This window comes from Suricata suricatta, chromosome 16, assembly GCF_006229205.1.
Source record: "Suricata suricatta isolate VVHF042 chromosome 16, meerkat_22Aug2017_6uvM2_HiC, whole genome shotgun sequence".
Classification (NCBI taxonomy): Eukaryota; Metazoa; Chordata; class Mammalia; order Carnivora; family Herpestidae; genus Suricata; species Suricata suricatta.
The window spans coordinates 12,024,674-12,050,537 of NC_043715.1; the positions used below are offsets into that span (position 1 = coordinate 12,024,674).

General features: G+C 46.4%; 1 protein-coding gene across 3 annotated transcripts in view; it reads right to left on the reverse strand.

Moving 5' to 3' along the window:
• Positions 1–772: 772 nt before the first annotated feature.
• Positions 773–25,864, reverse strand: part of PDPR (pyruvate dehydrogenase phosphatase regulatory subunit) — a 42,128-nt gene continuing 17,036 nt past the window's right edge. For all 3 annotated transcript variants that reach the window (XM_029924110.1, XM_029924111.1, XM_029924112.1), the window contains 9 exons: positions 24,009–24,133; positions 15,812–15,967; positions 15,503–15,636; positions 14,771–14,919; positions 14,248–14,360; positions 13,137–13,231; positions 11,530–11,619; positions 6,727–6,909; positions 773–5,095 (listed from right to left, as the gene is read on the reverse strand). In XM_029924110.1, the coding sequence (XP_029779970.1) occupies positions 4,691–5,095; positions 6,727–6,909; positions 11,530–11,619; positions 13,137–13,231; positions 14,248–14,360; positions 14,771–14,919; positions 15,503–15,636; positions 15,812–15,967; positions 24,009–24,133 (1,450 nt within the window). In that variant the 3' untranslated portion in view covers positions 773–4,690. The remainder of the gene's footprint in view (positions 5,096–6,726; positions 6,910–11,529; positions 11,620–13,136; positions 13,232–14,247; positions 14,361–14,770; positions 14,920–15,502; positions 15,637–15,811; positions 15,968–24,008; positions 24,134–25,864) is intronic.

Genomic DNA, 25,864 nt, shown 5'->3' on the forward strand with positions numbered 1-25,864 from the left:
AGGCTCTGCTTCCTTGAGTTACTTGTTACTAACCCGGGTGTAATGTGTGCATATAATCTGGTGTGTTAACAGTGAGGAGGAGATACACCTCATTTGAGAGTTGTCCCCTTCAGAGCAATCCCCGTGGGATAGTCTAGCAATGTCCCTGTGCACAGGGTTTTGGGAGCTCTCTTGTTGGAGTTAGCCTCGGAGCCTGTGGGATGTACTTCTGTATTTAATGTTGATCATTTGATGATCTGGAAATGTAACAAGTAGTTTTGGAAAACAAGTTGGTGAGAGTATTATAGACCTGTTTTTCTGTCTGGTTTCACGTATGTAGTTGCTCAACAGTAGCTCAGTAAATAAAGTCCAGTGACTACATTTTTAGATTATAGGTAGAGATTACTATGCGGGCCTCTCCATTTTCTTCTCTTCCTCCTGAGTGTGTGCAGGAACATGCACACTGCTCACTTTTACACGCTAGTGTAGGCTCTCAAGTGGATGGGGGGTATGTCAAGTGCCAGGGTCCATACTGTGCAATCAACTGTAAGGCAGGATAGGCGGTCCGATCCAGTGACCGAGACCATAACTACCGGCAGATAACTGGGGACTTTCTCTCCTCCTGCCAGCCCTGCCCCGGGGGTAACATAATGCCTGTGTCTAAACTTGGTTTCCACTTTCTTGTTTTACTCTTCGGTACATAAATGTTTTATGGACAGTGCCTACCCCGTGTGATGGCAGATACATTGAGTTATTAGAGGTGAACAACATTGCACAAGTTGACACAGCCTAAGTAATTAAAATGTCTGTTTATTCATTTACAAACGTAGTAGCATGAAGAGAACATCTTAATTGGAATCCAATTAGATAGAAATACAGGGTATGATGTTAATACCACATTCATGGAGACAGAAATGCTCAGTTCCCCTGGGGACCTAAAGTCACCAGGGCTCCTGAGAAAGACCCCACCCCATGAAGTGCCTCCCATGACCAAGCAGCACCTGTCACTACACACAGAAAGGGGCTGAGTGAACTGCACATTTATAAGTGTAAATAGGAGTCACAGCACTGTACGCTAATTACAATGGCATTTTCCTGTGTCCCAAGAGCAGACTGGAGAGTGAAGTGTTAGCTGTGCTGCTAGAAAGTCCTTGATTGAAACAAGATGCAGAAACTTTCTATCCCTGTTTGATTGGGGGGAAGGGAAGCTATGGGGGGGTGGATGGGAAACCCTCAGAGTGAGTGCAGTTTCTTTTGTCCTTCCTGCCTACATCCACCGTGGGCCATTCTGGTGGAAGGCACGAGAACAGGGCTCGGAGAAGAGAGGTGCTCCGAGCTCCAGTTCCTGGTGTGCAGAGGAAATCCCGGCATACATCTTTGAAACAGATACTAAAAATATCCTCCTCGCTCCTTGTAATTTCTATCCTTTAGAGACAGAAACCCAAGAAGGCAGAAGGTTTGCAAAGGATAAAAAAAGGTACATCTAAATAAGAGGAAAAAAGCCCATGAAGAAATGTGTAATTCTCCAAGGGATGCAGATTCTGTGCTCAGAGAAGTGAAGAATCATTGTACAATGAATAACTCTGGCGTCTCATGGACAAAGAGAAGGCAAAGACATACAAAAATAGTTCTCTTGAAAAATAGTGCATCTGTAGTGATGGAGGAGTGCAAACCCAAGTCCTGTGCGGATGATGGAGGAGCCTTACACTCAGCACCGTAACGTGAGGCCGGGGGGGGGGTGGCGGGAGAAGCACAGCTTGCTCCCAGCTCACGGCCGGACATGGGTGGTGCCTCAGACTCACCTGCCACATCGCCCCCTCTGCTGTGTTTCTCCTGAATCCATGTGCCTGCAAATGACAAGTCTTGACTCATGAATATTTTCCCTTTCTCAGGCTGATGAAAAGCTGCTGCTGTCAAGTTCGGGAGGGATGTGGGGTAAGGGCGGTGTGCAGAAAGGAGATGAAAACCATGGAAAGTTCTTCAGTATGAAGTGCTAGTGACCAAACCCCCACCTTAGATACTAAAGGGGACCCTTGCTGATTATAGTGGCCAAGCAGCTCCAGGAAGACAGAACATAACCTGGTTGCTAACCCCTGAAAGCAAAGCCCGTGCAGTTGTGTAAGCTGCTGTGTGCACCTTACAGAAGATCCCTCTTCTCTTGCACAGGGCGGCAGAGGACGGTGAAGACTCGCTCAGGTGCCGGCACATCAGGCAGACGAGAAACAGCCAGACATCAAGGTGACTGGTTCTCGCTTTGATGAAGCAAAACCATTTATAGAAAACTGTCATTCCTGCTGCTTCCGTGGGGGTGGGGGGGGTTAGCCTTTCAAATGCGTTCAGAGGCAGGGTAAGGGAGAAAGCAGGAGTTACTTTCCACTTTTATTTTGTTTTGTAATCTTTTTAAAAATCTGTAAGTAGTTTATTGTCAAATTAGTTTCCATTCTTTCCACTTTTAGAAAGAAGGGCAAGAGGTGAAACTGTTGGTCTGTTTAAGGAGGCAGAATCCAGGGACAGCCTGTCTCCTGGTTAGAGTCCAAGTGGCTGGACTCTCCTCCTGTGGAAACAGGGTAACTGAGGGTCCTCACTGGGCTCAGTGGTCTCTGGGCCCCTGCTCTGAACGCATCTCATATTTGGGGGTACAGCACCCCCCTCCGCTGGAGCACTAGACATGTAGTGTGGTGACTCGAGCACAGGTCACAGGACATCAGGTAGGCTAGCCAAGCAGGTGCATCTTGTCCCTTGCTGCTGTGTTCATCTGAGGCTGGCATGCTTTGTATTTCCAGATTCAAAAAGATTCTTCAGTTGAATATGTGGACAAGCTAGAGCAACAACACAGAGCCCCTCCCTCAAGAGACCTAAGAGGTAATGAAGGATCACTGCACAGAGAAAAAAGCACCAGCCATCTGAAACCGAGTCCCACCACCATTCACGAGCATCCAGATCCTTCAACTCTCTAGGGAGAGATGAGCAGTCACCCAATGCAAACCCATGATGGAAATGACGGACTGGAGGATGTCCTGTCAGGTATGCTGAAGTCAGAAACGAGTCATCCACTTCAGGGTTAGCACCAAAGAGAGCCAAGTGCCAGATTCACACCATTAACCCAAGGAGATTTCTAGGGTGAATTTGAAAGTACCAAGAGCTAAGGGTGTCAGGGCACTGCATACACACATTTTGCCAGAGTCTTATAAGTAAGTGTCCCCTATTTATGGGCAAGATGTAATATACACAGAAGTCTAGAACTTCTTTTAGATTCAGCCCCAAATTCTTCAAAGATGAGAGTGGTCCAGGGAAGGGCTCCCTTTAGCTCTATAGTGGCTGTTTCTGGCTTGCTCGGTCAGTTGGGCCCCTGCTGCTAACCCCTCCATGGAGCAGGCTCCTGCTCTGCTAGCCAGCAGAGCGACACCTCCCCCACATCGGCCTTGCCCTGGGGCAGGATCTCTCAGCCGGTCACAAAGCGAGGCCCTAACACTTCTAGTCACATACTCCCTGGGTAAATCAACTAAGACCTCCTTTAGAAAGTGGACAGACACTACAGTCAATAATCAAGTAGGAACTGTCTGGCTAGGGACAAGAAGTTACTTACAGGAATCAATCTGATGAAGTGGGTAAACCGAGATGCCAAAGAAATGCCTGAGTGGGCAGACACCCGAGAGCTCTAAGCTGCTCAACTCCAACGAAAGGCTCTTTAATGGATTTACAGACTTGTCAGAGCTAAGATGCTTCTAAGATTCCAAGAAAGTTCATTCAAATCTGTGATAGCACTTTGTATATAAACTGCCCTAATTGGACTAAGTGCAAAGGTAGACAGAAGTGACAGCCCAGCCTCACCTTAGCAGGTCATTTTCTATTCCAGAGCTATGGTCACCAAGACTGCAAACCCTCCCTGTTCCAAAGGGACAGCAGTGTTTGGCCCCTCTCCTGCCCCTGCTGGTGCAGACCCACTCGGCAAAGTCAGATGCACCTGGAGAAGGTCAAGATGGGTCGACTAAGCTTTCCGCAGCTAAAAGCAGCAGCACTGTTCAGACTGCAGAAAACCACCTCCGCGCAGTCGATTTTCTAAGAGGATCAACACAAAAGGCAACATGGTCTTTCCCTTTCAAACACTGTTGGCTTGTTTCCTCAGGCCCCCAACTCTCCCTAGAGATCTGCAAGACGGGAAGGAAATGTTAGCTGGGTGGCCCTGACCCGAGAGTCTAGTAACCGTGTCAGCAGGGAGGCCGGAACGTGGCCTGTCGGCTGTTTGCTACCGACCAGAGAACGTCCATGTGGTGCCGCTCGTGAGTGAGGTAGATGGTCATCCTCTTGCAGAGGGATCGGTGCCAACCCCCAGCATGGGCTCTCACACAGCAACCCGCCGAGGGGAGCAGGTTCCTCCGAGAAAAGTCAGCCTCACGGAGCAAGACACTTGCCCCGCGGCCTGCACACACCCAGTTCCCCTGCTTCTAGACGCAGGTACAGAAATCAGACTCCTGGCTCCCTATTTACACGAGTACAGTCTCTACCTGTCCTGCCTGTCCCACATGCTTCATGTCACCGTGGGGAGGAGGTGGGGGAAAGGCAGGAAGAGCAGCCCAGAGCAAGTATTAGATGGGAAACTGCACTGCAAAAAGGAAGAGGGAAGGTGGAAGAAGGAAGGTTGCAGAGCAAAAGGTTTAAAAACCGGTGAAGTTTAAAATCCTATCTGGGAGGCAGAGGGTTGGGACTGGCATTACTTCCCATGCAAGTCACTTAGCTCCACGTCATCCTTTCGGCGCTTGTGGGTGAAGAGGGAGGCGACGGGGTAGAGCTTGGCCTTGGCCTGGAACCGGTGTCCCGCGATGTCAATCTCATACTCTCCCCGGTTGATGAAATCGGCTGTCACCACCTGTTCTTCCCCAGTGTCCTCGGAAAAATTGTGCACGAAGCCCAGGCACACGTGGCGCTCCAGGGTGTAGCTGTAGGCGCTGCTGGTGGTCTTGCCCGCGTACTGCCCGTTGCGGTAGATGGGCTCTCCCCACCAGGGCCAGAGGTCCAGGTCCGTGTCGTGATCATCCAGGATGAACATGGTGAGGCGTTTGTACACCCCGTTCTGTTTCTGCTGCACCAAGGCATCCCGGCCAATGAAATCCATCCCCTAGGAGAGAACCGCAGCACTGAGCCCGGACTGACGTGCTGAGGCTGGGCGCGGGAGCAGCAGCGGGGAGGGTCCCTGCTGTGGGGGCAGTGCCCCCACCCCCCCCCCATCTTTGGGGAAAATGTAGATTTTCCACCCAGCGAGAAAACTGCATTCACTACAGACCTACTCAGAATTTCTCTAACACAGGTATACATTTTTTTCTCTTTTGTAAACAGATTTCAACCACAAGACCACATAAAAATATTTAGGAAAAAAAAGTATTCAGAAGTAACTGCTAGAATTGTTTTAGAAAAACCATGTTTCATATCTCAACAGAAAGCCAACATGTATATATTTGAATGTGTAAGCAACATGAAGGTAAAAACTAACTTAAGAAAGGATAAAAATCGGTGATTCTGGGGCACCTGGGTATCCGTGTCCCACGTGGCCCAGGTCCCCATCTCCCGGCTTGTGAGTTTGAGCCCTGTGTCAGGCTTGCTGCTGTTAGCTCGGAGCCTCTTTAAGATTTTTGTGTCTCCCTCCCCCTCTGCCCCTCCCCTGCTCACTCTCTCTCTCTCTCTCTCTCTCAAAAAAATACACGTTAGGGCACAGGGGTGGCTTAGTGGGTTAAGCAGCCGACTTCGGCTCAGGTCATGATCTCACAGTTTGTGGGTTTGAGCCCCACGTCGCTGACAGCTCAGAGCCTGGAGCCTGCTTCAGATTCTGTGTCGTCCTCTCTCTCTCTCTGCCCTTCCCCTACTTGTGCTCTGATTCTCAAAATGGACTAAATGTTAAAACTTAAAAAAAAATAATAAAAAAACACTGGGGTGCTGGAGTGGCTCAGTTAAGTGTCTGACTTCAGCTCAGGTTATGATCTACACAGTCCATGAGTTACGAGCCCCTCATCGGGCTCAGAGCCTGGAGCCTGCTTTATATTCTTTCAAAAATTTAAAATTTAAAATTTTTTGATACTTTCCCATATTTTCCAAAATTTAGTATTATTTATACCTAAGAAAAAAGTGATCTGTAATTGCTCACAAGGAATGTGAGCCCCTCCCCTGCTCGCACAAGTGCGATAATACAAGTGCATGTGGTACCTGGTCACCGTGGTTCAAGTAGGGAAAGTGTACCCTTGTGTGTTTGCACTACTGAGTTCTCAAAACAGAAACAAGCTACTGCAGCTGCTAGTTCGGTTTGGTGGGCTTCAGAGGTGGGAAAGAGACTTGTCACTAACATCCTCTTGACCTAGGACTTTGTAAAAAAATATTCTTATTTACTTTGGTGGGGGAAAAAAGTCTGTTGAATAAAAAAATTTTTACAAATATCTGTGACATTTTCATGGAAAAACTTGCCTGACAGTGCTCAGTCTAAACAGGAGCAAAGTACGGTGCACGGCTGCTGCACTCGGAGGAGTATGCAACTCCAGCCTCAGGGCTGTCAAGTTCAACGAGCAAGCCCGCTGCTCAAGGTCAGTGTTATCCACATACTAGGTTTCCCTATCAGGCCGGATGCATTCTTCATTCTAAGGACATTCTCACGGTCCCCTCCCCCCCCAAGGCCATTGCTGGGCCTCCACTTCGGCCCTTGCTTGCTAAGGCAAAGTGTGCTCTGGCTGCGGGGGGACGCAGTGGAGTGTCCTGATCCCGTACCTTGTCCAGTTTCACCCGGGATTCCCGTCCACATTCTAGGGGGGTGGTGAGCGTATTTAAATCCTGACCCCAGAAGGCAAAGAACTTCTCAATTCGAAGACTACGAAGAGCATAATAGCCAGCATTCCGGATTCCATATTTCTGCCCAACACTCATCACTTCGTTGTACACGTGTAGGGCGTACTAGAGGGAGAAAGGAGAGGTCAGTAGCCCGCAGACCTTCAGAATTCAACAAGCAGTTTGTCTGAGTGTGTCTGGCAGCGCCCCCTGGTGGGCACCATTAACCTCCACCAGGGAGGAGGGTATACCCAATCCTCAGGAAGTCTCATCCTGGACACACCAAAGTACTACTGCCCAGGAGTAAGGAGCCAGGTTCACCCTACCCCGGCTTCACGCTGCAGGGAAGCAGGAGCCTGGAGCCTGGGACAGGGAGCAAGTGTACAGCGATCCTCAAAGAATCCTAGATGCACTCGCGCCGCCCTGTCAACAGCCCCGCCCACTCCCCCACTGCTGGCTCTGCGCTCCTGCTCCCACTCCCCGCCCCCGTCACCGCCGCCGCACTCGGCCTGTGCTGGGAAATGTGCGTCACGCAGGCCTCCACGCACAACGTGTTTCTTCACAGATGGCGGCGTATCTCACAGACCCCGCTCAAGTCACAGAGGAGCCAGGAAGGCGGCGCGCCCCACCCGTGTCCCGCATGCCCAGCCTCGTGTTCTTCTTGGTTCTGGAAACTGGATCAGACACCTTAAGTAAAGAAAATTTTCTCGATTGACGGATATTCAGTCCCTACCTAAACATATCCTGGGAGGTCTCAAACCTAGTAACGGACTACATTATTAGCTTTAAAAACTAAAAAGACAAGACGAGAGAAATAAGATAAATATTGTACGATCACATTTACGTGTACAATCACAGCACAACATAACCCAAACCCGCAGAAAGAGAGGCTGGAGTTGTTGGCGGAGGAAGGGAGGCAGAAGGTACAGACTTCCAGTTATGAAACAAATGAGAACTAGGGGTGGACTACACAACCTGATGTCCGCAGCAGACCCTGATGTCCGCAGCAGGCACTGCTGTGTGACGAATAATACAAGCTGTTAAGAGAGTAAATCCCAAGTGTCTTCATCCCAAGGAAAAAACTTTAAAAAAAATGCTTATTTTGAGAGCGAGCGAGCTGGGGAGGGACGGAGAGAATCCCAAGCAGACTCCATGCTGAGACACAGAGTCCAACATGGGCTCCAACTCATCAAATGAAATCGTAACCTGGGCCACAATCAAGAGTCAGATGCGTCTCTGAACCACGGAGCGCCCCACAGGGACGCAGGCGACGCGAACCCCTGAGACCTGATTGGTGCTGATGAGACACCGCGGCGCCTCTCCCAGCACGCGCCAGCCCGCCATGCTCTGCACCTGCAACGTGTACAATGATGTGTGTCAATTCTATCTCCATACAACGGTAACAACGGAAAAGAACCTGGCTTCACTGGTGGTGGTCTTACCCTGGCGGGGTCTGCTGCCCTGCAGGTGGCTCTCCTGCAGCCGCGTAGGCATCTACTGAACAGCCACCATGGTCAGGACAACCTGAACCGTGGAAGAAGAACCTGTGCTGGTCAATCTGCACAGCGTGTGGCCCTGTGCAGGCGACACTCCTGAATGAGCAGTGGTGGGGGCAGGAGGCCCGTGGGGAGGGACAGGAAATGAGAATGATAAAGAGCCAGCACCTCTGTTGTGCTCACTGCTTTCCTGTCTCGAGTTGAATGCTTGAGGTAAGAGGAAGGCCAGGGAATAAAGATTGGGAGCAGGTCACCGGTCTTGGATTAGAGGAGAAAAGCAGGTCCCCATCATGTGTTCATTTTCTAGCTACTGGGGATTTAGTGTTAACAAAACAAGAATCTGCCATCTGCCCCATGTTTTGGGAGACTTCTCTGCCCTCAAAGAGACACTGTATTAGAAGAATACAATACACAATACGTGTAGCACACAAAACGTGTGTTATTGGTAAGGCTGCTAGTCAACAGCAGGCTATTAGCAGTTAAGGTTTTTGAGGAGTCAGAGTTCTATGTGGAGCTGTGACCGAGTGGGTGGTCAGTGCCCCTGACCCCCATGTTATGCCAGGGGCAGCTGTATACCCTTCTTGAGGACAGGAGCCAGCCTGAAAAAAAACCCAGGCAGGGCACAAACCACCTTGTGGACCCGTGGAAAATCATAAAAACAGGACCAGCTCAGGAAAGTAAGTGGAAACCAAGGCCTCAAGTAACGAGCTGCTCCCCCATTCTTGATCGAGTTTGGTGAATTCATGACACGGGCACCCATGTGACAGGGACCACAGATCGGCTATGTTTGTAGCACCTCTTCTGAAATGCATATAATCCCTTCATCTTTTAGTGCTGTTACAGTTGTCCGGATAAGCGTACGAAATTTCATAGGCTAGTAAATCTATGCTTCAGTTAATAACCAAGAGAAAGCCTACCACTGTAAGTAATGCAGCTAATGTCAGGAACAAGAAAGATGCCTACAAGCCTTACTTCTTGTCACAACTGGACAAGAGAAAGAAACTGTAGGAATAAAAATTGCTAAGAAAGAAGAAAAACTATTACTGTCTCTATAAGACTGAACCCTGAAAATTCTAGGGAGTCAACTAAAAAAGAACTATGATAAGTTAGTAAAGAAATACAGAATAGAAAAAATAGCTTTCAAAAATCATAATCACTTAGACCATGGAACAAAGACGCCCTTCCCACTCAAAATCGGTGACAAAATATTATTCAAGTAAACTTAAGAAATGTGTAACATCTATATAAGGAAAACTTCAAAATACCTCTGAAGGTCACCAAAAAACTTGAATAAAAACCAAAAGGCATTCTTTGTAAGATTTAACACATTATATCTTTTCTCCCTAATATATAAATGTAACATACTCCAAAAAATACCAGCAGCGTGTTTTTAACTAGATAATTATAAGGTTTACAAGGGGAAATAAGGAAACAAATTAAATGGAAATACATATAGGAATTTAGTATCTGGTAAGGGTGGAAGGCAAATCAACTGGTCATCCATGTGGGGAAATGTTTGGTCCACAGCTCATCAAGTACAGCAAGAGACACCACAAAAGGATGGAGCATTTAAATATTTAAAAAATACAGGGGCGCCTGGGCAGCGCAGTCAGTTAAGCAACCAATTTCAGCTAAAGTCATGATCTCACGGCTTATGAGTTCAAACCTGGCATCAGGCTCTGTGCTGACAGCTCAGAGCCCGGAGCCTCCTTCAGATTCTGTGTCTCCCTCTCTCTCTCTCTAAAGTAAAGATAATATATATATATTTTTTAAAACCCCACAAACCCATACTCAGCAACAACACTAACTGTCCAAGTACTAGAAGAAAACTGGGAAATTTTTATAAGCCTGCAGTGGAGAAGTCACTTTTTGTATTAAACTCTAGAAGGCACAAAAGACAAGTCAACTCAATTAAGATAAAAATCAAAAATTTTTCTGTAACATATGAAACATTTTTCGTAATTTTTTAAAAAACCCTTCTACGTGACAATAAATGAAAATACCAATGACAAACTGGGAAAAAAACATAAAACTCAACAAGAACTGTCTGACTCAGACAATGCCCAGAAACCGGTAAACAGACCAATCATTCAATATAAAAATGTACAAGGATATGACCAAAACATTCACTCATGCAACATTTATTAAGCGTTTACTATGTGCCAAATACTTTTAGGTGTTGGGACAATGAAAGTTAAAAGTATCCCTGCCTTCAGAGAACTTAAACACACTTAAACAAGGGTAATCTGCAGAGCAAAATAAAGAAAACATTCTTTCAGACAGTGGTAATAACGACGGAGAAAAAGAAACCGAGGAGGAGGACCAGGAGAACCGGGAGATGGGGCCTCATCCAGAAGATGCCACGTGAATAAGACCTGAAGCAGGAGCAACTTCGAGGGTCTCTACTGGGGGAAGGACGTGCCAGGGGAGGACAAGACCACGTGTTAAGGCTCCGAGGAAGGAGCAGCAGCACGTTCAGGGGCGAGCAAGGAGCAGGAGAGGCAGGGGAGGCAGGATCAGATCAGAACAGGGTCGTGGACGGGCAGGCAGGAGTGTGCGGGTCCTGCAGAAGAGCTTTTACTTGGAAGTGAGTTCTGAAAATTTGCTTCAACCCACGTATAAAGAAAATTAAAACTGCACTGACAATTCTGTGTCTGTCAGCCCGAAGTTTGAAAACCCCGTACTGGTACCTGCACACACATACAAAGAAAGAGATGGTCTTGTACACGGAACTGTTTATAAAAGCAAAGGAAATCTCTCTTGGCACCAGCCTAGTGAAATATATGATGATTCAACGATCTGAGGGAATACTCTCCCACTGTTAAATAAACAGGAAGCGCTTACTCTTTAGGGACTGACAGGGCAAGATCTATACAATAAACTGTTCAGTGAAGAGATGAAGATGAAGAACAGCAGTACACATCCATCTATGTTTCTAAAAAGGGGATTAAGAATATCTTTGAACTTGCTTGCATATGTACAAATCTCTGACGTGACCCGCAAATATTCATAGTTGTATCACTGGTAGTGGTTGATGGGAACTGGTCAGGGGGCACTAAACACTTTCTATAGGCTTTTATTTTTAAACCATGTAAATGTATTTCCTATTCTAAAAGGTAAGTAACTTAGTTCAAACATGCCCCTAACGCAGCCTGCCTCCATGCCCAAGGCCCAGGCGGATCCGGCTCTCCAGCCCCGCCAGTGCCCGGCAGGCGTGGGAAAGCCAGCCGCCCTCCTCTGCGGGGCTCACCTCTATGGGGATGTACAGCATGAATCCCGGCTCTCCGGTGTGAGTCATGCTCATCACCCGGATCCCGTTGGCGTAGCCCACGCTCATCTCCTGTGGAAGCAAAGGGAGAAGGTCAGCAGGGAGCCTCTAGAGGAAGTGAGCGCTCAACATGTCTGTTAAAGGACCTGAGGTAAACCTCAGCTCTGCACCCTTTGTCTGACCCTAGAGCAGATCCGCATGCGTGAGAGAAATTCGCCAGAGCGGGCTGTTTCTGAGTACTGGGGTCACCAGAAACGGAGCACGGTCTTGACACTCTCCTCATGGGCACCACCGTTTCAGGAGTGCTAGCCAAGTGCTAGTGGGAAGTGGAGGCCAAGTCTTTACAAGCATGAAACATTTCTTTTTGCAAAGTCCTGCTAAAGATTTGTCTTAGAGCCCCCTGGGTGGCTCAGTCGGTTTAATGTGTGACTCTTGATTATGGCTCAGGTCATGATTTCACGGCTGATGCGATTGAGCCCCAGCGCAGTGCTTGATTGGAATTCTCTCTCCTTCTCTGCCCCTACCCCACTTGTGCACTCTCTCTCTAACACAAGATAAATAACCTTAAAAACAAAAACCAACTTGTTTTAGTCAAAGGCATCAAGAGCAACAAAGACCAGGGATGTGTCGTCTTCTCTGGGGCATCGGGCAGGCAAGTCTTGGGCACCTGCCCTACAGGAGAGGATGCCTGATGACCACAGAACATGGTGCACCTGCTAACCTGGGGTCAGAGACTGGGCTTCTCCAGCCGCTCAGTGACCTAACAGGCCTCTGACACAACTGCTGTTCCTTTAATGGCAACTGGTTCGGTCCCAGATGGCCTATGAGCAAACTGCTCCCACAGGAAGCCCAAGGTGACGTGCTACCCTGTAGGCTCACACATGGGGATTGCTCGTTGCAGAAGCAAAGATCATGCAGGGAAGGGTCTGCTGATGGCTAAGGGTGAGAATGTTCTGTTGCTTTCACTCTGCCAGAAGAAAAAGGGAAACTACAATGAGTAGGTGGGTCCCAACTTGGATTTGAACTTCAAAGAGCTTCCATCAGTCAGTAGCTGTCCCGCAGCTGTTCGCTACAGGGTATCCAAACACTGGTCTGTTTTCATGTCTCTTATCACTTATTTTACTCAGTTCCAAGTTGCTGCTGTTGCCACATGTAAGAAACTTACGTAAGTTGTTTAGGGATTCACCTGAACATCTCTTGCCCAGAGACGCACACAGAAGTGACTCTGTGAATGGAAAAGGTGAAACACTGCGTGGAGAGAAGGGACCTGACCGTAAGTGGCATTTTTTAGCATCAGTGTCCTAACCCTTTACCTTACCATTTAACCCACTGCTACAGAAAGCAATGAATAGATAGGACTGATATTCAGAGAAGTTAAGTCCACTTCAAAGATATCCTAATGCTTATTAAATAAGGAGACCTGGAAGGGGGAAAAATAAAGAGATGAATTCACGGAGTCTTTTTGTTTGCTCCATAAAAGCCCTAACACCCTCTGTGGGCATGAACGCTGTAGTAAGACCGTGTAATTGCCGTCCCTGAAGAAGAAATATTCCCTTCCACTTAAAAACTAGAAATGAATTAGCACCCACCTTGCAGAAGAGACTTGGGAAGTGGTCTGGAGTCATAGGGGCATACGACAGCTCAGACAGCACGTCCACAGCTCGAGGGCCAATCAGGTTGAGGGCTAAACAGAAAAGAATGAGAGATGTCTGGCCAGTCCAAAGGGAAAAGTCTGTTTGGGACTTGCTCCCGCATGGCCAGGCCTGGGTGATAAGCCCACAAAAGCGTCTCTTTGCTTAGGCAATCCCAGGATGGACACCGAGCGCCCCAAGTCGGACAAACACCTCTCCTGACAGGCCTGCTAAATGCATGCGCTGCTGACTGCTGGCAAGAGGGAGCCTGGCCAGTGTGTTTCCTCTTCCTGGGGACACAGGGGGACAATGTCCCATAGCCGCCTTTGCGGGAAGAGTGGGGTCGTTGAGACCACGTCCTGGCCAGTGCATAGGAGGCCATCTCCAGGGCCGGTCACGGTTCCCATCACCTCCTTCCTCCCAGCGTTGCTACATGGTGGGCACGGCCCAACCAGCCCGAATTCCGTCGCAGCACAGCAGCGTATGGCAATTACAGCCCGACCACCCTCCAGGGGTGAGAAACAACTGTGGTTCAGTGAGACTGTGCAGCGTGCCAATCTGGTAGCAAGCAGTTACACAGATGTGCTTCCGTGAGGACCTGGCCGCGAGGGCGCGTTCGAAGCGAGGGGCAGTGAAGGGCGGGGCGGAGGGGAAGGGCTGCCCCCGCCGGGCCTGCTGCGGAAGAGATCATCAGGAAATTAAGTCATCCTCAAAAATTAGTCATTCAAAAAAAAAGGTGGGGAGAAGTTCTGAAGAAAATAATATTTAGGTCATAGATTTAAAAATGTAGTTTTGAAATGATTTTCATTCATTTACCCAGTATGTGCACTACTCCATGCTAGCTGGAGGGGGCCTGGGGGGAACAAGACAAACAGACTGAAGCACGACTCACGCCTCACTTGGAAAAGCGCAGGGACGTATCGGAGGTCAGTGTTCTATGACCAGAGTGCCTCCAGCACGCTTTTCACTCTGACCCCCATTTCTGAGTGTCGGACAGAAGGCGGAGGGAGAAGACACACCCGGACAGGCTGGCATTTCCCTGTGCGGCTGCGCCCGGAGGGCGGCTTACCAGTGTATTTCCAGGTGACGTCCTCCAGAAGCAGGTTGCTGTCCTCCGGCATGTGTTTCTTAAGCCAGGCCCAACAGTGGACCTGCTGGTCGGTTGGGGAGATCATGAAGAAACTAAAAGGGAGACCAGAAAGTAACGTAAGTCAGGCAGGAGAGACAGCGTCATGAAGCAGTCAAGTTAACTCATTTCAGCAGCCAACGAGAATACTGGCAAATGATCTCTTCGCTTTCAGAGGCCAGGAGCAGAGCTCCAGATATACAACATAAGCACAGAAGATCCTGGCTTCCTGTTAGTGCCCGGATATACAGACCTACTGACACACCACCACACCTTCTCCCAGTCCGGGGCTGGTATTTCCACACTGATTTGTCTATAATCTGGTGTGTTTCTTGCCCTTTTCCCCCCATGGTTTCTGTTTGTACTGCATCGCAAGGACTCTGTTTCCCGGACACGTGAGCTGGCGCTCTGCTCTGCGAGGACACCTCGAGGGGGCGGGGGTGGCCAGGGCGGCGGCCAGCCTCACCTGCGCTTGCTGAGGCGTGCTATGCTGCAGTCATTTTCGTACCCTCCGCCCTCATTGAGCATGCCAGTGTGCACGATGTGGCCCACGGGGACATCGAGGTCATTGGAGAAGAGGTACTGAAGAATTTCCAAGGCCTGGTCCCCGGTGGACTGTACGGTGAGGGAGAAGGCAGAGTGAGCACAAGAACATCCGGTTGGTAACACAGTCTGACGAGCAGTGTGACTTGCTGAGGAAATTCCGTTAGCCAGTTCCCACCGCAACGGTATCTGCGGACTTACTCCACTGCAAGAAGCTCCCAAGAAAGCTCGTGTTTTTGTTTTTGTTTGTTTTGTTTAATGCTTATTTTTGAGACAGAAAAAAACAGAGCATGAGCAGCGGGGGAGGGCCACAGAGAGAGGGAGACACAGAATCTGAAGCAGGCTCCAGGGTCTGAGCTGTCAGCACACAGCCCGACACAGGGCTCACAAATGGGGAGATCATGACCTGAGCCAAAGTTGGACTGAGTCACCCAGGCGCCCCAACTGGCTCTTGATTCTAATGCTAAGTGGGCCTCTACAAGCAGATTAAAACCCAGAAACAAAGAGCTACAACTTCAGAAAAATGTAATATAGATAAAACACTAAAACATAGAGTTCTTACAAAATTGGTTATGAAGAGGCAGACGAAAAACAGGAGACACTCAATAAATATGCAGAGGTTCCTAATCTATTACTTTGGTTCCCACGCACTTACTGTTATTTCGAACTTTGTGAAAGAGGACATGTCAATGACACACACAGCTTCCTTACAGCACTTGACTTCAGACTCCACAATGTCAAACCAGTCTGGCTTATAGAAGGTCTTGCTCTGCTCCAGGGCCAGGAGGTCTACAGACAGGAAAACAACAAGGGAAAAGAGAAAAGGAAATTTATACTGAGGACTTTCCCTGTATAGATTATTATAGTGTGCCAGGTTTTTCTTTATTCTACGGGGAACATATTCTAGCTATGTCTAGCTATTAGGTCTCAAAAAAAGAATAAAAATGAGAACAAGCCTTCTTACCCTTGTCTGGTGGCACAAAGTACTTCGGCCTCTCAAATCCATGTTTTTCCATCCACCTGGCTCCTTGTGCATCCAGCCGGTCATAGAGAGGAGATGTGCGTAACTGCCTCCCAGTCTGGAAGTCCCAACGGGGAACCTTCAGATCATACAGCAGAGCTAGAACATTAAGAACAGTCTCTGCAAACCCAAACCACAGAGCCCGAGAACACAGCATCCCTGAATTCGGGAGTTGCTCCTGTTCAAAAGAGCACACTTTCCGGCCTAACGGGACCAAATGCACAAACAGTGCCTGGTGTAACAGGCAGGCTCTGGAAGAAATCATGATGTTACAGAGCTGCTACGATCATTCCGGAGTTACAGGGCTGGAAGTCAGGTAACAACTCCAGGTGTGTGTTCACAACTACTGTTTCAAGTGAGTAGGCAGAGACAATGGGAGAAAGGTCACTCTTGTAAACCTCACTAGGTCCCACTGCAGAGACGAAGGCTGTATCTCAAGAGCAGAGTGTGAACATGGCACTTGTTTCTCGACAGCGCTGTGCTGTTGGGATCTCAGAGCTGTGACACGCCATTTCCTCTCTAACATTTAACCCATTTCTGAGGTGAAAGGGCACACAGCATACCTTGATTTGGTGGCTCTGAAATGTGACAGGTTGCACAGTACTGTCCCAGTGACATTATTCACATTAACAGAGCTAGGGTCCCAACTCATTTCCCCTAATGTCCAATCTGCAACAGCAGTAAGTAAAAATAGCCAGAAAGAGTGTGGTCTCTTGTCAGGAGCTGCCAGAAGAACCAAGATCAGCCGCCTGCAGGCAGGGCAGTGTTGGCCCCTCAGGCGCTGTGCTAAAGACTTCCTTTTGGTTCCTCCTTTACCCTAGCCTTAATCACTTGACCCTGTTTCCTAGCAACCGACCTAGGTCAGCTGCCTTGCTTCCCTCCTTGAACCCTTTATGTTTGTCTTCTCTCAATGAATGAGGCTTGATCAGAGACTTTGTCTTGCCTCCATTCTCTGTGCTCCCTGCCCTACCCCATTCTCACTCCCTCCCTCAGGGACCTGGGTTGACTGACCTGCCGGGCGGGGCAAGTGGCACCCAACGTGTGCAGCCTGAGTATGAGGGACCCAGTGAAGAACACCGATTGAGGAATAAAGAGGAAAAAAAGAAGAGAAAAAAGGTAGCTACCGAAGTTTAAAAGAAATTAAAAAGAGTCAACTGCCCAGAAATCTGCCGCGTAGCCCACGGTTCGGGTGAGTGATCGGTGATTTTAGGGCAGGAATTAAGCAAATGGTCTAAACAGAGACCCTCAGAGCACAGGGAGTAAAGGTTAAAGAAAAAGCAATTATTAGAATTTTTTCAGTTCCTCCATGAAGTCTGTCCTTAAGTGTTTTTCTGAATATAGATAGAGAATAAGGAAAGTGAGTAAAGAAAGAGATTGCCTAGTTAAGTGTTTTCTTTTTTTAATGTCTCGGTCTTGTTTGTAAAAGCTCTGTGGGAGGGAATGTTATAGTCTCTGGTGTGTGTGTGTGAGTGAAGATAGGCAGAGTTAGAATGATGGATAGGTCAGAACTTGAAAAGCTTTGAGCCATATAGAGTCTAAAAAAGAGGACTCTATATAGTTTTCTTCCACCCTGAAAATGGCGCCAGTAATCTGTAAGAGTCACCTGTCTAAACCTCGGGAGATAAGCTAGTTCATCATCTAAATGTTAAATGCACATGTGCTTTTTGTCTGGGGTATCAAGTGGAAGGCTGGACGCAGCATTACTTCCCACCCCGGGACCGCATCGAGACGTCAGTCGGCCCGTTAGTAAATCTGTGTTCCTTTGCCTTGTGGAAGTGAGGGCTTCTCTCTTGTTCATTTCCCAGGTTGATGGCTATAATTAGAACTAAATATTGTTGGTCTACCTCGGGACAGAGACCTGAAGGAATGTTTCCCAGCAGCTGCCGGACTCATTTTGTTCTGGGGAGAATTCTTTCTCTTTTCTGGACTGACATGGATTGCCTAATTCTACTGGTCAAAATAAATTAAAACAAAAAGCCTCAAACCTGCTCCTCTGTCAGAGCTGACAAAATTTTAAACTGGGAATTCTCCTTCTCTGCCCCCTGGGGAGCCTCTCCTCTAGGTCTCCCTTCCCCCATTCTTGTGTACCGCCCTATTGCCCAGGGCAACCGGCAGGCCATCAGGTTGCCATCCGCTGGGTGGGGAGAGGCCAATTTGCGTAACACCAGCTTCTCCCTCTGCCTTAGGTGATAAGAAACAAAAGACCACAAAAATCAGTTTTTTGCACCAAATTTCGAGGTTAAAATCAACTATAGGAAACAAAGTGTCTTACCTGGGCTCAAGCAAAACTTATTCAGTGTTTAAATTTAAGTTTGTTGGTTTAAGATAAAAACAGAAATTTATGGTCTATCTAAATCTCCCAGAAGTCAAATAGGTTCCTATGATCTCTGCTCCAATTTTTAACAAGCGTATGTTAAAAGGATGGTTAATTTGGTCTGTTTTATTGTCTTCATGAGTAATTGTTAAAATCGTTTTAAAGGTTCTTAGTACCTTAAAATGTCAAGGTTTCACTTGATAATAAATTGAGATTGAATTCACTGGCTGTCTGACAAGATAAAAACTAAAAGCCACAACTAGTGATGGATATATTGGTATAGGATGAGGCCTATAGATGCTTGGGCTTTTGCCTTGTGGCAAAACAACTGGGGATATTTAAAACTGTTAAAAGGCTGCTTTGTACTTAATTGGTTCATAAAATTCCCATCTAGGAAAAGTTCTGGTATAAACATCTTTCAGTTAGTTACTAAGTCCTCAATAGGAAAAGAGTTAAAATTGTAAGTGTACTCCAGACTGGTGGGGAAAAATAAAAAAAGGAAAGCAACCCTGTATGCAGGAAATTGGGGATATGTAAGGAAAATATAAGAAATAAAAGTGCATTTTTGTTAGGGGTAAAAGAAAGTAATTTTGTCCTAAATGAGATTGGTTCTTTGGAAAGAAATGGCTATGGGACAAAGTTTAAGGGAAAGGAAATCATTAAAAAGAATTTTATGTGTGAGGTTAGGATGAATGGAATATTAAAGGTATATTGGTATAAGGTTAAAATTCTGCTTTTCACTTTCAAAAGACAAGTTTTTCCGGACCTTTGGTCTGCTCTTGATAAGACTATGTAAATGAAGGGTTTCTGTTTTGTTAAGACAAAAGCTTTAGGTCTTATCTTTATCAGGTCTTTGATTGCTTAGTTAAAACTTCTCTGAGGTTAAAAAAGTTAGGTTTTGTTGAAGGATCCCAAGGGCAAATAAGATCTGTTATTGCCACTTTGGTTTAGTAAATAAGAGTTTTCAGATTTGTAACAATTTGTAATTCTATTTAGGATATGCTTTATAACTTCCTAAGGTTTTAATAAATTTCCCGGTATTCAAATGATAGAAAAGTCTTTTAACCAATTAGGCCCTTTCATTGAGGATGCCAAGTTACTTTAAAAAGCACTCTAGTACAATGATACACCTTAGGTCATACAGCATGGGTAAATGCTGCAACTGCTCATATATATGTGCAGTTCCTAAAGTCTTAATGTTTTGGTATAAGATCATTACTTAACACCTTTAGTAATCAAAATGTTAAGTGTCACTAAATTTCTTTGTTAAAGTGCATCATAATGAACTCTGGTCAGATCTTTAGCAATGTCCATTTCTGAAATTTTGTCACAAAACGTGTTTCTTCTTCAAGGAAAGTTATAAAAGAGACTTTTAAAACAAATACAGTATTTGACATCTTTTAGATTAATACTAAAATGGGTAGAAATTTCCAGAGCTAGAAGCTGCATTCAACCTAAACAAGAATTAGGAGCATAGGGTTAAGTGAACTCATAAAAATTATACTTTTGTAACTTGTTGGAAACGTCGTTGTTCCTTTGGTGTTTACTTATCCAGATTAGGAGACTTTCTCTTAAGATATCTACGATATACAGAAATGTCATAAAGTATTTGTTTGTAATCTAGAGCATTTATCTTTTAAGGACTGTAGATCCAGCAAGCAGTCCGATGCTTATTGGGTACAACCTGTTAATGCCCAAAAGCCCATGCTTACACTCCGGCTTGATGGGAAAGAATTCCAAGGGTTAGTAGACACCGGAGCTGATGTCACCATTATTAAAGAAGGAAGCGTGGCCTTCACAATGGCCATTGTCCCCTACCTTAACCAACGTTAAAGGTATAGGGCAAAGCCAAAACCCGGAAAAAAGTGCAAAATTACTGCGGTGGCAAGATGCCCAGGAGAATCAAGGAAACGTTCAACCTTTTGTTATTCAAGGACTTCCTGTCAATTTATGGGGGTGAGATCTTTTAACTGAGATGGGTATCATTATGTGCAGTCCAAATGAGATAGTAACAGCACAAATGTTAGCCCAAGGGTTCAAACCAGGAAAAGGACTAGGAAAGAATGAGGAAGGCACCGCCCAACCCATAGAATTACAGGGCAATCACCAAAGAAAGGGTTTAGGAAATTTACCCTAGGGGCCATTGACATTCCTGTACCTCATGCAGATAAGATCACGTGGAAATCTAATGACCCTGTGTGGGTTGATCAATGGCCTTTATCTGTTGAAAAACTGTAAGCAGCATATCAGCTAGTGCAGGAGCAGTTAGCTGCTGGACGCATAGTAGAGAGTAATTCTCCTTGGAATACCCCTGTATTTGTCATAAAAAAGAAATAAGGTAAATGGAGATTATTGCAGGACCTTAGGGCAGTAATCAAAACAATGGTTCTCATGGGAATGCTCCAGTCAGGGTTTCCCTCTCCTGTGGCTATACCTCTGGGGCACTATAAAATTATCATAGATCTTAAAGACTGTTTAAAGAAAAAATCCTTTCTTCATTGGTCATTTAAGGGCCCACACTGGCCTTCCAGGTCATCTGTCTTTGGGCAATCAAAAGGCTGATTCAGCCGCAAGAGGAATCTATAATATCATACTTGCCTGGGGTTCAGGAATAGAAGCAGCCTCAAGAGCTCACGCTACCCATCATCTTAGTGCCCGCACCTGAAGAATTATGCTCAAGATTTCCCGTGAACAGGCACGACAGATAGCAAAACAGTGCCCTTCTTGTGTTGTGCATTTACCTGTTCCTCATTTGGGAGTAAATCCTCGAGGACTAGTGCCCAATGCCATCTGGCAAATGGATGTAACACACATTTTAGAGTTTGGAAATCTAAAGTATGTCCATGTGAATGTTGATACCTAAAGCGGCTTCCTATATGCTACCTTACAAACTGGGGAAGCAGGAAAGCACATCGTAGCGCACATGCTTTCTGCTATATCAGTGTTAGGGATCCCAAAACAAATAAAAATTGACAACCGACCCAGATATACTGGGACCGTGTTCTCTAAATTCTGTCAACAGTTACACATTAAGCACATTACCAGGATCCCTTATAACCCACAAGGACAAGATATAGTAGAACGGGCACATCTATCCTTAAAAAATACCCCTGAAAAGATAAAAAAAAAAAAAAAGAGGGAATAGTACCCCATCAAGGGATCTCCCAGAAATGTTTTACATCATTCACTCTTCATTTTAAATTTTTTAACTCTGGATAAGGAAGGACGCTCAGCTGCTGAGCATCTCTGGCACAATGAGACACAAAGAACCTTTGCAACCGGGCTTTGGAGGGACCCCTCGGATAATAAGTGGCATGGTCCAGACCCAGTCTTGATCTGGGGATGAGGAGCAGTGTGCATCTACTCACAACAAGCAGATGCAGCCTGATGGTTGCCAGAGAGACTAGTAAAGCAAATTGATCATAATACTCAGCCTTCCAGGGAGAAAAAATCTCCTTGAGAAATATCCCTGTCCTTTCTTTTAGGGCCATGTTTGGGAAATGGTGACACCTCCTCTGGATGGTTGGATTCCAGTATCAGGAACAATGCTGCTTCTATGTGACCAAGTCTGGCATCGTCAGAAATAAGATTAAAAAGCTTCAGGGGGCACCTGGGTGGCTCAGTCGGTTAAGCCTCCGGCTTTGGCTCAGGTCAGATCTCATGTTTGTGGGTTCGAGCCCCACGTCAGGCTCTGTGCTGACTCTAGCTCAGAGCCTGGATCCTGCTTCAGATTCTGTGTCTCCTTCTCTCTCTGCCCCTCCCCCTCTCATGCTCTGTCTCTCTCTCTATCAAAAATAAATAAAATATTAAAAAAAAAAAAAAAAAGCTTCAGGAGGACCTGGAGAAGAGGAGGAAGGAACTCATCCACAGTCCTTTCCTCAGTGGAATTCATGGACTTCTACCCTACCTCTTCCCACTTTTAGGACCTGTTGCGGGTTTATTGATCTTGGTGTCCTTGGGCCCTGTTCTATTCAATAAGGTCGTGGCATTTCTAAGGCAGCAAATAGATGCTATCAAGATGCAGCCTACCCAGGTCCATTATCAGAAGCTGGATATGGCTGATCAGGAGGCTGATGAAGAGCTATATTATGGCAAGAGGCGCGAGCTGGTTAGCCAATGACAGGTAAGAGAGGCCTTACCATCCTATCAACCTAAGACAGGCTACTCAGACACAGGCTTCTGGGTGTGCCCATGACGGGTGAGAAGGATTGGCAGGCCTCCAACCTAAGACAGGCACAGTCCTTTCCTTGCCTATACTATCATATTCTGGAAGTAGCTCTTTTTTGAAAAGATAAAAAAGGGGGGCCTGTCGGGAGAAGCCAGAAGAACAAAGATCAACCGCCTGCAGGCAGGGCAATGTCGGCCCCTCAGGCGCTGTGCTAAAAACTTCAGTTTGGTTCCTCCTTTACCCTAGCCTTAATCACTTGACCCTGTTTCCTAGGAACCGACCTAGGCCAGCTGCCTTGCTTCCCTCCTTGAACCCTTTATAAGATGTTTGTCTTCTCTCAATGAATGAGGCTTGATCAGAGACTTTGTCTTGCCTCCATTCTCTGTGCTCCCTGCCCTACCCCATTCTCACTCCCTCCCTCAGGAACCTGCATTGACTGACCTGCCGGGCAGGGCAGTCTCTAGTCCCTTCCAAAGAGAAGAGCTGACCTCAAACTATTCCAAACAAGAGGCCCATCAGGGTGCGGACAAGGCTGAGAAATTTAAGAGAAGAAAGAAGCCACAGTGGTTGCCTTATCTTGTGACAATTTTTCAGTCTTCTCTAGTACTTCAGGTTCTATTCACCCTTTCCCCATTTTCTGACATGCCTCCAATTTCTATGAGAATCAGAGAAGGCCACCTAGCATGTCAGGTCATGATGGAGAAAGTCAAGCTCCGTTATGGTTTGCATGGGTTCTAAAGTAACAAATGGCTGGGAAAATCTAGACTTCTGGCAATTCAACATTTTACCCCAAATATTTGCTACAAATAAAGAACCTTCGCTGCCACCCATACTGCTGCCAGGTTGTCTCCCACAGGTAGGAGTTCACTATCACAGGCTCAAAGTGAGCACACGGGTGCTAAAGGTCATCCAAAGGCCTCACCATGAATTGAACTGCCTGCTAATAAGCCAACAATTCACAGCGAATCAAGGACGGCAGTCACAGCCCATATAGAAACTCGGCTGTGAGCATAAACATGTTCAAAATATTTAGGCAAAATCTCAGAGTAGTTCCTCAGTATAGAAAGATGAAATTACAATCTGATTTGGTTCAATTCTTGACACAAAAGCTGTCTCTAGAAAACAAATGCAAGGTAGAGTAACAAAGTACAGTGAAGCTAGAGAGAAGTGGAATGAGGAGGAAAACATAAATGTACGCTCTGTATTTATATGAGAAGTGGTTTCCTATCTTGCTACCATGGAAGAGGCATGACAAAGATCACGCAGAGAAGCTGGAAGCTTTGAGAATAAGGCAAATTCTCTGACTTGGAAAGCAAACTGTAATCTCAAAGATCAAATAAGGAGTGAGAGCATTCACGGACACGGACACCTTCCAAGCAAAGTGGGAACCAGATGACGCTAGTCTGACAGCAATTACCACCTCCAAGTCCTTTTCTTTCCTGCTCCCACAGGTAAATAAAGGACAATATTCTAAAGAGAAAATTCTGTAAATATCACATAGGGCCTAATGCCCCAACATGGGCCCGGCCAGTCAATGTTGAGAGGCCAGCTTGAACAATTAGTAAAGAACTGGGGGAAAATCTGCTCCTCTGGATGATCCAGCAGCCCCCAAGGAAGCCACCTTCAACTAGATGCAAGTGGGATCAAGCTCTACTCACGCATGACCTCCATGACCCGGTGGCGCAGAAAGGTGCGGCTGCTCTGGAGGGCTCCGAAACGTTTCAGGTCCAGTTCCCAGATGCTTTCAGATGGGTAACCATGCACCATCCATTCAGCGAGGTACCTGTTTAGATGTGGGGGAAGTGGCTGGGCCTCACATGGAATACTCTCCTAACTGTACTAGGAAACAAGAACCAACAGAATCAAACATCCTGTCTTGTCACAAACTGGCTGAGAAACTCTGGGCGATTTCCTAATTTTTCTGAAGAAATAAACATGGATCCATCTACTGCTCTCAAATCTGCTGTAACAATTTTAGTTCTAATGATAAGGTTCCCTAGGAGGTTTTTTTTTTTTTTTAATGTTTACTTTTAAGAGAGAGAAACAGAATGAGAGCAGAGGAGGGGCAGAGACAGAGAGAGGGAGACACAGAATCAGAAGCAGACTCCAGGCTCTGAGCTAGCTGTCAGCACAGAACCCAATGTGGGGTTCGAACCCACGAACCGTGAGATCATGACCTGAGCCGAAGTTGGACACCTAACTGACGGAGCCACCCAAGCGCCCCCCAGCAAGTGTTCTAAGACACAAGCCACATCTATGAAAAACATACTCTATTCATACATCCGATGGTTTTTTCCTGGAAAACCTTCAGAAGTTTCATACAACTTTCTGATCTTATCTCTACTTTTGGTTACTCCTCTTCCAGGACTGTTTTCAGAGCCATTCTACAAGTCACTCAAGAAAAGTGGCCTCGGGGCTCAGTTGGTTAAGCTTCTGATTCTTGATTTCAGTCAGCTCAGGTCATGATCTCATGGTTTGTGGGTTTGAGCCCCATAATGGGCTCCACACTAATAGTGCAAAACCTGCTTGGGATTCTCTCTCTCCCTCTCTCTCTGCCCATCTCCCACTTGTCGCCAAGTAAACGTAAAAAAAAAAAAAAGTAGCCTCATTAATAAAAAAAAAACATAGTAAATAACTTTTCATTGTGGCAAAATACACTGAACATAAAATCAACCATTGGAGTCATTTCCAACTCTGAGGTTCCACGGCATCAGAAACGCTGCCACTGCTGTAAAACCATCACAACCACCCACTCCCAGAACCCTTCAACTTCCGAAACTGAAACCCCACCCACCTGTGAAGCAGTCCCTCTCCATTCCCGTCCCCAGACCCTCATACCCTCGTCTGGCTTTATGAAGTGCATTACCCTAAGTGTCTTTATGAACTATACTGCACACGGTATTTGTCCTAACTGGCTTATTTCAATCAACATGTAATTCTCATTTTTATTACTTATATATACATACATACATATATATCTACACACACACACAATGGTTTATTTCTTTATTTTGATAGACAGCAGAGAGAAAGGGAGAATGAGAATCCAAGCAGGCTGTGCATTGCAGTGTCAGGGCAGAACCCAATGCAGGGCTCAACCCAATGCAGGGCTCAAACTCATGAATCCAGAGACAATGACTTGAACCGAAATCAAGAGTCAGATGCTCAACCAAGTGAGCCACACAGGTGCCCCATAAGCAATCTGTAATTTGTAAAGATCATGCTTGATCATGTATGTCACTCACCATTCTTACTGTTTATAAACTCAAAAGCACACTCAATGTTTGTTACACCTAGAGATCCAAAAAGTACATGCCACAGGCTCCGAGGCTAACTCCAACAAGAGAGCTCCCAAAACCCTGTGCACAGGGACATTGCTAGACTATCCCACGGGGATTGCTCTGAAGGGGACAACTCTCAAATGAGGTGTATCTCCTCCTCACTGTTAACACACCAGATTATATGCACACATTACACCCGGGTTAGTAACAAGTAACTCAAGGAAGCAGAGCCT